Source organism: Neolamprologus multifasciatus, chromosome 6 (genome assembly GCF_963576455.1).
Source record: "Neolamprologus multifasciatus chromosome 6, fNeoMul1.2, whole genome shotgun sequence".
Classification (NCBI taxonomy): Eukaryota; Metazoa; Chordata; class Actinopteri; order Cichliformes; family Cichlidae; genus Neolamprologus; species Neolamprologus multifasciatus.
Window position 1 is genome coordinate 32,661,085 of NC_140444.1, and position 12,996 is coordinate 32,674,080.

Consider the following 12,996-nt stretch of genomic DNA (forward strand, 5'->3'; position numbering starts at 1 on the left):
CTGCCATTTTCTCGCTGCCATTTTCTCTCAGAGAACAGGCGCGTCGAATTGGTGGGTGACAGAAGGAAGGACGGGTGACAAATAGAGAGATAGCTCGGGGCCTCCCGGAAAAGGGGAGGAATGAGGAAATCTAAGATTCTGTTTATCCAGTGGTTATTATCCTCTCATCTCAAAGCTCTCTCTCAAAATCCATGGATGTGATTCAGTGTTCCCTTTTTTCTGACCCCAATGTAATGACTTAAAAGAGCAGCATCAGTGCTGCCTGGTGGAGATACATTTAGTTTCACTCCAATGAGAGAAGCAGTTCATCAGTATCGTTCCACGCCCCCAAAATCACTTGGGCCCTACGAGCGTTTTTTTTTTCACGTTTTTTATTTTAATTTTTTTGGCCACCTGACACCTAGCCTTCATTCGCTCTGGACTCTTTTCTGTAAGGGTTCTCCAAGAGGTAGCGATACCTGTCGTAGTTCTCCAGCATGTACTTGGGGGCGTACATGTGCTCTTTGGGGTCCACTGGGGGATACTCCTGCAGCGAGCCGTCAAACCAGCCGCCAGTCCGGATGAGATCGCGGATGTAGTTGAGGTCGCGTTTGTCCTCGTAGTCGCCCCACCGCGGGAAGTCTCCGTTCTGCGCCGACACCAGCTTAAAGTAGATCCCCTCGGGTGTGAAGCACCAGGAGCAGTGCCACCCTGCGAAGTGGAAGGGGCTTCCCACCGACCACTGCACCAGGATGTGGCCGGTGTCATTCTCGTACTTGCGGAAACCCGGCATAGTGTAATATTCGCGACGACGCAGTTTGATGCCGTCGCCATCGTACACGTCGTGAAGCATCCTCAACGTGCAGCCCGACACCACCTCCAGAGACCCGAACTGCTTCCAGAAAAAGCCATACAACGACTGCACACACAGAGAAAAGAGTACAGGAGAATTGCAAAAAGAATGAGATACTGTTCAATTACCAAATTTATTTTTCCCTTAATCTTACATGGTGAAAAAAAAAAAATCTTAATTTCATGTAACAAACTGGCTGCTTGTAGAAAACACACGAAAGCTGAGATACTTATGTTACCTTGCGCATGTGGATGGCGAAAGGCTCTGTCCACCCGTCGAACAGCTTGAGGAAAAGTAGTCCTTCATGTGCTGGGATTTCGTCGGCATCGTTGATGACAAAAACATCGTCCGATCGCGCACCGACCACCCTGGACATGCCATTGTGTGTCAGGAAGGTACGCAGGTAGTCATCGGCGATCCAGCCGTCCTGCCGACCCCCATCCGGAAAGTGGTTGAGGAACACGTACAGGATCTTGTGACGTATGTAGTCATAGGTACCGTTTAGAAGGAGCCGCAGGAAACTGAGGGATTACAAAAATGTAATTTTAAAACGAAAATTAACATGATTTTTTTTTAAGTTCAACATTTTAAGTAACACCGTTGCATTTAGATGAATTTTACCTACTGTTCCAGGCAGCCATTGCTTTCCTTTACTGACATGTAGCAGTCATAAGTTAGCAAGAGCATAGATTCTTGTCAAGTAAGGCTGCCGTTTGCCATTTTAGTTTTCCTTTTAAGATGTAACTAAAGGTGTATTTCATGCTTAAAAGCACAAAAGCAAAAAAGCCCTCAGATACTAGTCAATACTAAAACTTAATATGGGATTAGATACTCATTTGCAGCACAGCCCCTCCCCCGACAAGCAGCTGAAGTAGCTAACGTTCACGACACCGAACACTGAGAATTTTCCAGGTCAGTAAAGCTCCTGTTTCAATAACATCTACTTACACTTTCTACATTTTGACCTAGCAAGTGCACACCAAAGTTAGCTTGACTATTAGCAGTTACCCGTTAGCCACATTAGCCAATCTGCTATTATAAAGGTAGCTATTATTAGCTATGGCTAATATTAATAAGGCTAACAATGTCGGTAATGTTATTAACAAAAGCAGCAAAAGTTACAAGACATGTCCGTCTGTGACATTCGGGTTGTGTTAATTTAAAGGGTAACACAAATGCTTATTATTAGAATTATTAATAATTATTCAACAATTAGTCCCCCCTGTGAAAATTTCCCTTTTAAAACTATTATTGAACTGAGAAGTGAATAGCAGTTTTAAACTTCTTGATGATACTTCTTACTCCAGTTCTTGACACTTGAAACACTTTTTTAAATTTGTATATCCATCTCCTGTTTTTGTGATTGACAACAGTTATTATTCTCTACTCTAAACAGATAGGTTTTTTTTTTTTAGTGTGATGCTTTCTCCAGTGACAGCTAAGGAGTTTTCAAGGTTTGTAAATTGTAAGGTTGTCCTCAGTTTTTACTTGATTTTACAAGCTATGAACATTAAAAATAAATATGCTACAGCTCAAAAAAAAATTTTTTAAAAAAAGACAGTTTTTCAGTTTCTAATAATGACTCTGGTCTTTTTTCTGAAATAATTCTGTTTTTTTATACAAATAGAAATAATTTATGATCTCTACAGGAACTTAGTATGCTTAGAAATGCTGTGTTGCTCTGTTAAAAAAATAAGTTCTTGGGAAGATTTGGACAAAAACTTTAAATTTCATAGGGGGACTTGTGGACTTATCATTTGTGTATTAGCATGTTGCTGACACAGTCTGCAGTTGTGCCGAGTTTCCCCATCTCTGAGTGGCATTAGGTGACTGTGCATTTATTACACGATACCTTCTGGTGGGAAACACACCAACAGAACTGCAGTATCATGCATCCATAATGTGACGTTCCCTGTAATGGATTTCACAAATTTAAAAGGCTTATGATTATAATTTTTTTCCCTCTGAAGAAAAAAAAAAATTGCAAACCAATATTGCATTAAACAGTCCACAAAATACATTCCAGCTGTAGCCCATTTATAAAAGGTTGTCAAAATGTGGCAGAAGAGATAAAGAAACAGTTCAGAAAGGCACTTGTTTGACAAATGGCACCTTTCAGCAGAGAAAAGCCGTTCTCCTCACGCCAAACTGTCCAGAAGAACAACTCAATTAACCTGTTGATATGCATAGCGAAAGACTGCGATCGCAGAACATAGCCGCTTTCATGCAGTGTCACATCCGATGATTGAACACACCGATCTCTCCCTTCAAGGCTACACGCAGAGTCAATCATGCTGCTCTTGTCATAATCTGCTGTAAAATTTGCCCTCGAGGCGTTTCATGTTGTCGCCACAGGAAGCTAACTGTAATTGTTATTCCGCACGCGGATACTCGAGGAGCACGAGTAGGGCTGGCTGTAAACAAAGAGGGTAAGCTGCAAACAATAACGACTCATTGAAACGGCGCCGTCACAACTTGGATAGAAAAAAAAAAAAAAAAAAAAAAATGGGGAGTGTGTGTGTGTGTTTGTAACCAAGCAGCTGGATATTGAAAAAATGAGCACAAATGGAGCTTTGTGTAACAGTGTGTCCTCATGTGAGCTCATTTATCCATATAAAGACAAAGATGACATAACATGGCCTTTATAATATATACACACTGTTCTTGTGACTTAATCCAGTTTAAAGTTTGCACTTTATTTTACAATGTGTGCTGTCGGTCACTACAGAGCCATAAACTAAAGGCCACAGAGGATTACACATCTCACACAAATACACCTTGACCGCGGGGGGTTGGGGGTTTTTTATAATCCCTTCACATGCACCTGTCCAAAAAACAACTTTGAATCATACCTGAGAGGCCGTTTCTCTCCGTAGGCGGTGAAGTTCGATTCGCACACGAGGAACAAATCCACGGCCTCTGAGAGCTCATGAAAGCGTGCGTGCAGCAGATCAAACTCGTGGTTGACGTTGATGGCGTTGATCACCCTCCGCGGGGTTTCTCTGGGCGTCAGCCGCTCCTTAGTTGGCAGATTGGAGTGGTACACCATTGTGGGAACCCCGCAGTAAGGTCCGTGCCACCCAGGCCGACAAACGCACTTGACCAGCCGCTTCCCGTTGCCCTTGGCCCGAGCTTTGACCTTTGGCACAATGGTGGGCTGCTGCTGGAGCTCCAGAGGTTTCCGTTGCCCGGCAGCAACTGCCCGACCAACTGCTCCGTTAGCCGCAGACCCCCCTGATTTTCCATAGTACTCTTTAGGAGTAGCTACCTCTGTCCCCTGCCTGAAGCAAAGGGCTCCAGCTTTGGTGCGCACAAAGTAAGGGGTTTTGTCATCTTGAAGCTGGAAAGTGCGAGTATGGAGGTCTCCCATGGATTCTATGGGATCCCTGAAATGATGCTCTTTTCTTGCTGGTTCCTGTGGAGGGTCTAGCCTCTCGGGCTGTGCAGGGTGGGCGGGATTCCACCGCTTTAAGCGGTCCTCAGCTCCAATCTGGATAAAAGAGAGTAACGGGAAACAGTTACACAACTCTGCCTTGAAATAAAAACACCAGCTTTACTCATTATACTCTTCACTGTAAGATTCACATTAAAGCAAAATTGTATTTAACAAACACTTGCGACAAACCCGTGTCCTGTCAGGTACAAGCAGGAGACTAATTAGTTTCTTCTCATTTTGGTGGTTACGCAAATTGTGAAGGGCATCAACAATGACTGTTAGTGTGTGAATTGTGGTTTAAGATAAATAAGAACTTTAAACTGTAAAACAGGTTACAGTTAAACATTGGAGAAATTGAATAACTAGCCTAAAAAGTAAGTAACATAAGGGTTACAAAGTACATATTTCCTGTCTTGTAACAGAGAGGTTGATGAGAGTGCGGTGTATTTCAGATTTTTCTGCCTGATTTACACCCATTCTGTCCATTTTGGCAACCAAAAAAGATCCACAGTGATAGTGAGTCCGAATTACATGCTCTCCATAGCATCTAGGAAAACTCAAAGACTAATACGAGTCATTCTTTTTTAAAACATTTTTGCACAAAGGCACCATTTGTGTCCAGGTGCCTGGGAACAGCAGGTACAATTTAAACTTCAGAGACCCAAGTCTTAAAGTCTAAGCACAACGGTTAGCCAATATAAATGAGTGACAGCAAAAAACATGGTTAAGAAAAAACCCTTCACAACATGTAATCAGAGTCACATACAGAGTTTCCAACGAGGTGCACACCCCTGGGAACACTCAAGGACGAGACGGTCAGATGAACTGTGAAGTGTACATGGCTATACCTCCTGCTCAGATTCAGCCAAATGCTGCAATGATCAGATGACACTGCACAGTGGAAACAGATAATGACCCGCAGCATACTGCAAAAGCAACCCAAGAGTTTCTCAAGGCAAAGAAATAAGATATTCTTGGGTGGCCAAGTCAGTTACATTAGTGCAATAGAGCATGTTATTCGGTAATTGAACGAAAAACCGAAGCAGAGAGTCAGAAAAACAGGCAGCAACTGGAGGAGGCAGCAGTAAAGGCCTGGAAGAGCATCTCAAGAAAGGAAACGCAACATTTGCTGCTCTCCACGAGCTCTAGACTTCAGGCCTGAATCAAAGCTAAAAGTCCGCACTTCATTTACATCTTGATTGTTTGGTTTAAAACCCACCGTGGGGCTATATAGAGGTAACACTATAAAGACAGTACTTTCAAAGCTGCTTGTCTTAACACTAACCTCACATTACATTTTATGAGGATAAATTGCATGAGCACACATTCAGTGAAGCGCCAGACATGCTGCAATTTGTTTATGGCACAAGTGATACTGTAATGCTGTTAAGACATGCTGGTGCAGTAGGCAAGCAAGGTAAACATGAGCAGAAACATTTAGAGATGCTTATGCTTCAACTTGTTCAGCAGCTGCTGGAGAAACATGTTGCATGTATGGCTTTAAATAGATTTTGTTGATTTTGTTGATTTCACTACACACCAAAGCCTCTAGCTTTGGTGTGTAGTGAATCACCACTCTGAGTGTGGATTTAAGTGATGCTATTAGCTCACAGCATGCTCTGCAAGATTTCATTTCACATTAAATTATTTTAGGTACCTAAGTGCAACCCCCCTTTAACCCTTTAAGACCTACCATAGAACCAAGTCCGCCAGAGCTTATATTATATTTGTACATGCTGTAGTGCCATTTTCGGGAGCATTTCAAGTTGATATACATCAATACAACCATTATAGCCCAAATTTTAATAATATGTCCACATTAAGTGCATAGTACTTACATAACTTGCAAAAAAGTGCAATAAACTACAAAAAAATTGAATCGATTTTTGTTTTTTTAACATATATTTGTAGTTAGAGAAATTTAAGAGGCTTATCCCTCAAAACTGTAAATACAAAAAAGTTGCACAAAATAGTTTCCCACCACAGGAAATTTATTTTGAGTGTCTTCATAGTTTTATTTTTGAAATACACCAATTTTTATATACTGCAGGAAAAACAAAAATAAATATTATAATGCAAATTTGCAAAAAAGCAGCATCAAAATAAACTATTTCCAGCAGTGCAATATGAGTTCTAAGCATCCCAGAAACGACACAGAAAGTCATAAAGTTAAACATAATTTTTAAAAACACAAATATAGGCTCATAAGGCCCTGATGGTAAAAAACGACATTTCCGCAAAATGACGTCACTTCCTGTTTCGGGCAGGACATGGCAGACATGCGATAGTTCGCGCTGATGGACGTAGGAAGTGTTACAACCAGCTGATCGGATCAGCAAAGCCTGTTTCTGGAATATTATGTTTATATATATAATTATATATTTATTGCTGCAAGTGCTTTTTATGCAGTTTTTGCAAAGCTATATGTGGAAGGAAACCGTGACTTAGGACAAGCTGATGGCATAAGATGTAAGTACAACTCCTCCGGTTTCATATGCAAAAAATTTACTGCGCTAGCTTACGTGGTTGCAGTGCTACCGGGATTTAAAAATAGTTACCCAAAACGGAGCGTGCCCGCTCTGACCGGCTTTAAAGGGTTAAGATCCCCAGGTAAAGAAGCACAGGATTACGCCAACACATTTTAATATACTGGAGGTCTGGGGAAATCTCATCTGGTTGCACAATGCATCACATCAGTCTTGGAGAAAAGTCAAATACTGCTGCCTTGGCTGGTTGCTTGCTTGCCCTGCCATGTGACTCTGATGTTTTAACACAACAGTTGTGATGCAAACTAACATCTTAAAATAAAACAGAGTCACCCGGGTCTAGAAAAACAAACCCAGGTGCGCTGTGAGGTAAAATTTGCATTTTTAATAACGCACGTTTGGTGGCTTTAAAGAGAAAGCAAAACAACAGTCCTGGGAATGGATGAGAAACAGGTCTCAGATCCAGGGATCCGTGTGGGATTTTGAGCTGAAAGCTTGAAATACATAAACATAAATTTGTCTGAAGGTGTAAATTGTGAGGCATTCGACACCGCGCTGTTGCGTTCGGGTTTACCCATCTTACCTCATTTGCTGTGTCACCCAGCTGGTTTTCCTTTGGTTTCTCCCAGGGATGTGGTGGTGCTGGCTCCTCTCTTTGCCTCATCTCCTCATCTCCACCTCCAGCTATGGCCTCCGGGATCCCCGGGCCAAATTCTTCCCCTCCGCCTCCTCCCCCGAGACCCGGCACGCCTCTAGCTTTGGCATCTGACTGCCGGAGACCGGGTAGAGGGGGGGCCTCTTCAGGAGAAGCTGGGCTGAGCGGGGTGGTGGCCATACCCTTCTCCCTCCAGAAGAAGCCGGTCACCATGATGAAGGACTTGATGTTGGGGTATGGAGCCGAGAGCTCCCGCAGCAGGGAGACGTAATGGAGGGCCTTGTAGTAGTGGAGGAAGGAGATGACACACAGGCCCACCGTGCACAGCAAGAACACCCTGTGCCGCCGCATTTTCATCCTGGAACAAATGGAAAAGGAAGCAACATCAGTGCACCATTTACCTCCACCGGTGAGGCACAAGTCATGAGAAGCAACAAGCTTTCAAGATAAAAACAGAGCCACAAACCTGCCTTTCCTCCCTCTAATATTACACACACTTGCCAATGTTCACTTTGTGGAGTCTTACTTCTTAGAGCCCTTTCTTCCTTTAGCTGAATGCTTGTAGTATAAAGATATAGAAAAAAAACAAACAAACAATCTTGGGGATCCGTGGTCTTTGTACATTGCTTAAAAAGATTGTGCATGATTTGACGAGATGTGTTTCCAAAGAGTAAAATATATGGGAGAGAAAAAACAAACACTTTTTTTAAACATAACAGAAAATAACGGAAATAAAAACTGCTTATTTAGCAGCTAAAGAGCCATAAATGTCAACAAAGACCAAAGCGGAGCTCAAATTTAAAAAAACAAAACCCCAACAGGCTTCTTCACGGCAGCGCTTTGGCCTCAGTCCAGTGAACTGTGGATAATTCATGCTGATAATCGTGCAGAGTTAACGTGAATTAATTTCAATCCTATAGCTTTTTTTTCTTCTTTTTTAATTAACACACACAAACAACCATGCATCCAGTGTGCATCATTAATAATCCTGATGTAGCTGCTAATGGACGATTTTCTTAATATGGATGAGATGAGAACAAAAATAAGAAAGTGTCCCTACTAATGGATGATTATGACGTCCAAAACTACAAAGCATAACAGAACAGTTGCATTCAAGTTCAAACGCACTCCTTTATGTCCGCGTTCACTTGATATTGAGCATTTCACCCAGATTTTCATGTTTGAGCCAAAAAAAGCAGCTCTGAAGCAGGATTTCTCAGTCAAGTAACGGTGACGGCCCATGCTTACGCGGCAAAATTTATTCTTACATTTAAGCCCGTCTTTTAAAAAACAAAAGTGTTGGCCAGAAAATGTTAAGCTCAGATGAATAAGGGATAAAGTACTGAGGAAGGAAAAGAAAGACATTTCCCAGCAGTGCGTGAAATGAACTTGCTTGCTTGCTCAGCACAGCTCTTCCACTGGATGTGAAACGAATGTGAAGAGGAGCAGGAAGAAGTGAGGTCCAGCTGAGCGGACGACAGGATGTGATGTCGTGGGATGCGGATTTGTTTTACTCAAATGAGGAGGACAATGATTGAATAACTTTTTTCCAACTGCTGACTGAGTTATTTAGTCTCCAAATGTGGTGAAAGTATAGCTCAACAAGTCCCAGGTCAGGTTAAAGTTGGAAACTTTGTGTTTCAAAAAGCTGCTAAGGTGTTTGCAAGCAGCTTAGCATTAAATAAAAAAAAAAATCCAGGTAACTTCTGAATTAACCCGAGTTTGTTACCAGGGTGCATCACCATGGTAACCCATGCTGCAGCTCTAACCTGTTGCAGAGCAGGTTATGTTGTTGCTGTCTACGGCACAAACAGAGCTTCTGCAATCCTAGAAGGTTTCTTAAACCTCTGGGTGTGACACCGCAGGCCACACACAGCCCACTTCGATCTTAAGTGGGTGAGATTATAAATGACTGGAATAATCATTAAATATGAAATAAAGCAAGCGACACAAACAAAGAGCTCGTCATTGTGAGGTTTGCAAAGGGCTCAAACAACAATAGAGCTCAACTGCAGTCTGCACCACTGTTTCACAACAAGAAGCACACAATTATAGCAACAAGTTATCTCCCCATCGCGGTCGCATGAAACAATCTGATCTCCAGCTTGCACATACGAGTATATCTTGTAACCGAGGCTCATATGAAGGGAAAAACATGACACTACAGAGACTTCCATTCAGCCCCATCTACAAAAATACTGAGAAGGTCAAAATCTTGAAATGTCCCATCAGAGGGGGAAGTTTGGCATGTTAGCGTTTACACTGACAAATTGGATATTAGAGTGCAGATAAGCATCTAGGTACGGATCGCGGGTTAATACCAGGTACAAACAGAGCACATTTACAGGCAAACAGCCTTTCCACCTGCCACATACCAGTTTAAGCGTACATGAGAGTACACAAAAAAGGATTATTTAATTCAAGTAACTGAATGCAGAGCCGCAAAAGTTTAAAAAATTCATAATTTAATAGTAAATAACAGATAACAAGCGCCGCACCTTTTCAATTTGCATCCTAATGAACACAATTCTCCTCAAACTTAATTGCAGCGACACCAGGTTAATGAAATACGCTGCTAACTAAACGGTCACATGAGACTGTAACAAGCAACTTCCAGCCCAACAACAAGAAGATAAAAGCGATCCTCAAATAAGACGTCGGTGCCGTTTTGGGGGAATGCTGTGAGAAAGCATCCTCCGGCACATCGCGCCGTTAGTTAACGAGCCCCGACACTGCAGAAACTCGGAGAAATACGCAACTACTGAATACTGTATATTCCCATTTTAGATGACAGCACAAAAGATCTCAGTGAATTGGGCCTACGGGTGGAGAAAGGGGGAAGAGGTCAAAGGTAAAGCAGGCAAAGGATGAGGTCGAAGCTGGTGCTGCTTGGTTTATTACTGAAGCGCCGCCGCTCCACATCCTCCCTCCAAACCCTTTCAATTCCCGACTTTATTTATCATCTCTAATTCCCCTTCACATTCACTCCCTCTCCCCGTTCCGCTCGTCTCCGTTTCCCACACAACTTGACATGAAACAAAATGCAAGAAAGGAGGAAGTGAGGACTGAAAGCTCCCCCACCAAACACACACACACACACACACACACACACACACACACACTGAAAGAAGCAGTTACAGAGAGGGAAGTAAACATGATTTCTTTCCTCCTTTTTTGAGCACTTTGGTTTCACATGAGCACAGATTCCACTTGAAGATTCGCAGATGACCCGATAACGAGTCGGCTTAACGCACACTAATCGTCCTGGGTGGCATCAGCCGAGTCAAGACTCAAGAGGATTGTGGTGCAGGCTAGAAGCAAACATTAAAGTTAACAGTGTGTGTGGATAAGGTGCGTCTCGGGGGGTTTTTTGTGTGTGTTTTTTGCCTAGACACTCTGGCCTCTTGGAACTGATTCAATTAGCATCCCAATAACGACTAAAGACTTTAGAGGCAAGAAGGCATCTCTTGAATCTTTCCTGCACCGGCACTTGTTGACCTTGTGTCCCGTCACGAGTCTAGACTTCAGTTTTGCCTACAATGACAACCTTTGCATGGCTTCAACTTGCAAATAAAAGAAATTGAAATGAAGACTATATAAACGTCGTGCTGTTACTCCTCTTACTTTTCTGACACAAGCCTTTTTACCTTCCTTTTAGGCCGCTTTGCAAGCCCGGCTGCTCTTCGCAGACAAAAGATATAAAGGGCAGGTCGGTGGGTGGGGTGTGCAGACCAAGCCCAAACATTAGAGAAAAACACAAGCTGTCTGAAGTGTTTAGAGCACTGAAGCCAGAGCTTCAGGCAGTACTAGTGAAAACAAGAAAAATGGTTTTGCACCATTATCTGAGCTTTTCAGTGTGAGGATTTCAAAATAACAGCAATCCTGCTGCTGTGGCTTTCATTGTCTGAGAAGAAGGTGCTGCAACAGGACAAGACGTATAACACAGAGCTGACATCAACAGGCACTCCTTCCCACTAATCTGAGGTTTCATTTTGATAAACAAAGCAAGCACAACCATACTGTAGCAACATCACTGGATCCGAGCTATGAAGAGAGGTTAATTCACTAAGAGACTAACAACTACCTTCATCTAAGAGATCACATCTCTGCTTTATTTTATTTTACATTTCATTTCACAGAGAAATCACAGAAAGAAAGTTTGTATTGATTTAGCCCATCACCAGTTTGCACAGCCCACCACCAATCCATATACAAAAGCACTTACAAACACAGCAACCGCCCGCATCGTGCCGGGATTTTGTGCAGATTCGTGGATGCCCTGGTACCTCTAAGCCAAGACATCAGTGCAGAACTTATTCCAGTGTGCTCATGCCAGCGCTCGCTGTCAGTCTGCTGTTGCAACCTTCCTTGCCCCGGAGGTGCTGCCTGTCAGATAGTGCAATGCAAAAGGTTGAAGCTTACAGGGCACAGAGTTTGTCCACCTGTAACACATGTAATTCTACTTTTAATGACCTGAAAAATAATCTTTCTGGTTTGTGTTTACCATTACGAGTAGACCAAAAAATAGTCAGTGATGTCTCAAGATAAGAGGGTTTAAATATTATAGAAGCAATTCATTAATATATGTAAATTTCTTATATTATTAAAATATCTTATTGAGGGTCACCATAACACTCGTGACTAGTTAAAGAGGTTATATCTGTCAATGTAAGACGCTTCTAGCAACAGAAAAAATGCTGAAGTTAAGACAAAGAAAAAAAGCATAAAAACAAAGCCAACAAAAACAAGTCACATGGTAAACCTGTCTGAATGTCTTTAAGGCGTGAGTGGGAAAACACTGCTCACTGGGAAAACTGGGGAGAATTCACTGCAACCAGAGCGTGCTGAAGTGAAGGAAAAGGGAAACTTCAGCCAAAACTTTTATCAGACGACAATCTGATAACAGTGAAGGTGGAGCGAACGTAGCTCCTCCCTGTAACACCGCCTGTGTAAATTTCACACTTTGTAAAATTTAACTTTTGGAATCTCTAATTTTCTCTCTTTAATGGAGCTCTGCGGGATTTTTTTTTTAAGAGTAAAACCTAAAAAGGTTTAGAAAAACCCAAACTGCCGGCTGACGAAAGCAGCACAAACATTTGGTTTGTGCTGGTTGAAAGCCAAGCCAAGAGATAAACCGTTGCAGATATGAGGTCTGTGTGCTGGGGGGAGGAGGAATTCCCCCAGTAAACTAATCTTAATTATACGTAGTATGCGTGTCACCATGGCAAAAAAGTTTTAAAAAAAAAGTCCTGTGACACCCACTGACCCACAGAAGCGCTCTGTGGAGAACTCCGTGTTTACACATTCCCGTCTGGATGTCTGAGGACAGACTTCATCAGTGCAATAGTGTAACTAAAGATCAACAGTGTTACACAGTCTGATTTATGAGAAGTATACAAAATTATTTTGCGCGCTGACAAACGCACCCTTTGTGTAGTACGCGAAGCGAGGATCAGTGAGGCGCTTTGTGCTGTTTGTGTTTGAGCATTTCCGTAGACGCTTTTGTCTGAGAATTCTGGCTTTGTAAATATTTGAAATACCTCTCAAAATGCAGTATTGTGCACGAGTCTAGAGCTACCTCTCATTT

The 12,996-nt window shown here is 42.4% G+C and overlaps 1 protein-coding gene across 10 annotated transcripts in view; it reads right to left on the minus strand.

Moving 5' to 3' along the window:
• Nucleotides 1-353: 353 nt before the first annotated feature.
• mgat3b (beta-1,4-mannosyl-glycoprotein 4-beta-N-acetylglucosaminyltransferase b) overlaps nt 354-12,996 on the minus strand; it is a 58,292-nt gene continuing 45,649 nt past the window's right edge. For 5 of the 10 annotated variants that reach the window (XM_085162107.1, XM_085162108.1, XM_085162111.1 and 2 more), the window contains 5 exons: nt 11,635-11,795; nt 7,338-7,767; nt 3,685-4,322; nt 1,071-1,353; nt 354-898 (listed from right to left, as the gene is read on the minus strand). In XM_085162107.1, the coding sequence (XP_085018233.1) occupies nt 401-898; nt 1,071-1,353; nt 3,685-4,322; nt 7,338-7,767; nt 11,635-11,795 (2,010 nt within the window). In that variant the 3' untranslated portion in view covers nt 354-400. Of the gene's footprint in view, nt 899-1,070; nt 1,354-3,684; nt 4,323-7,337; nt 7,768-11,634; nt 11,852-12,996 lie in introns of all 10 variants that reach the window. The other 5 variants (XM_085162115.1, XM_085162114.1, XM_085162116.1 and 2 more) reach the window with 2 other exon arrangements.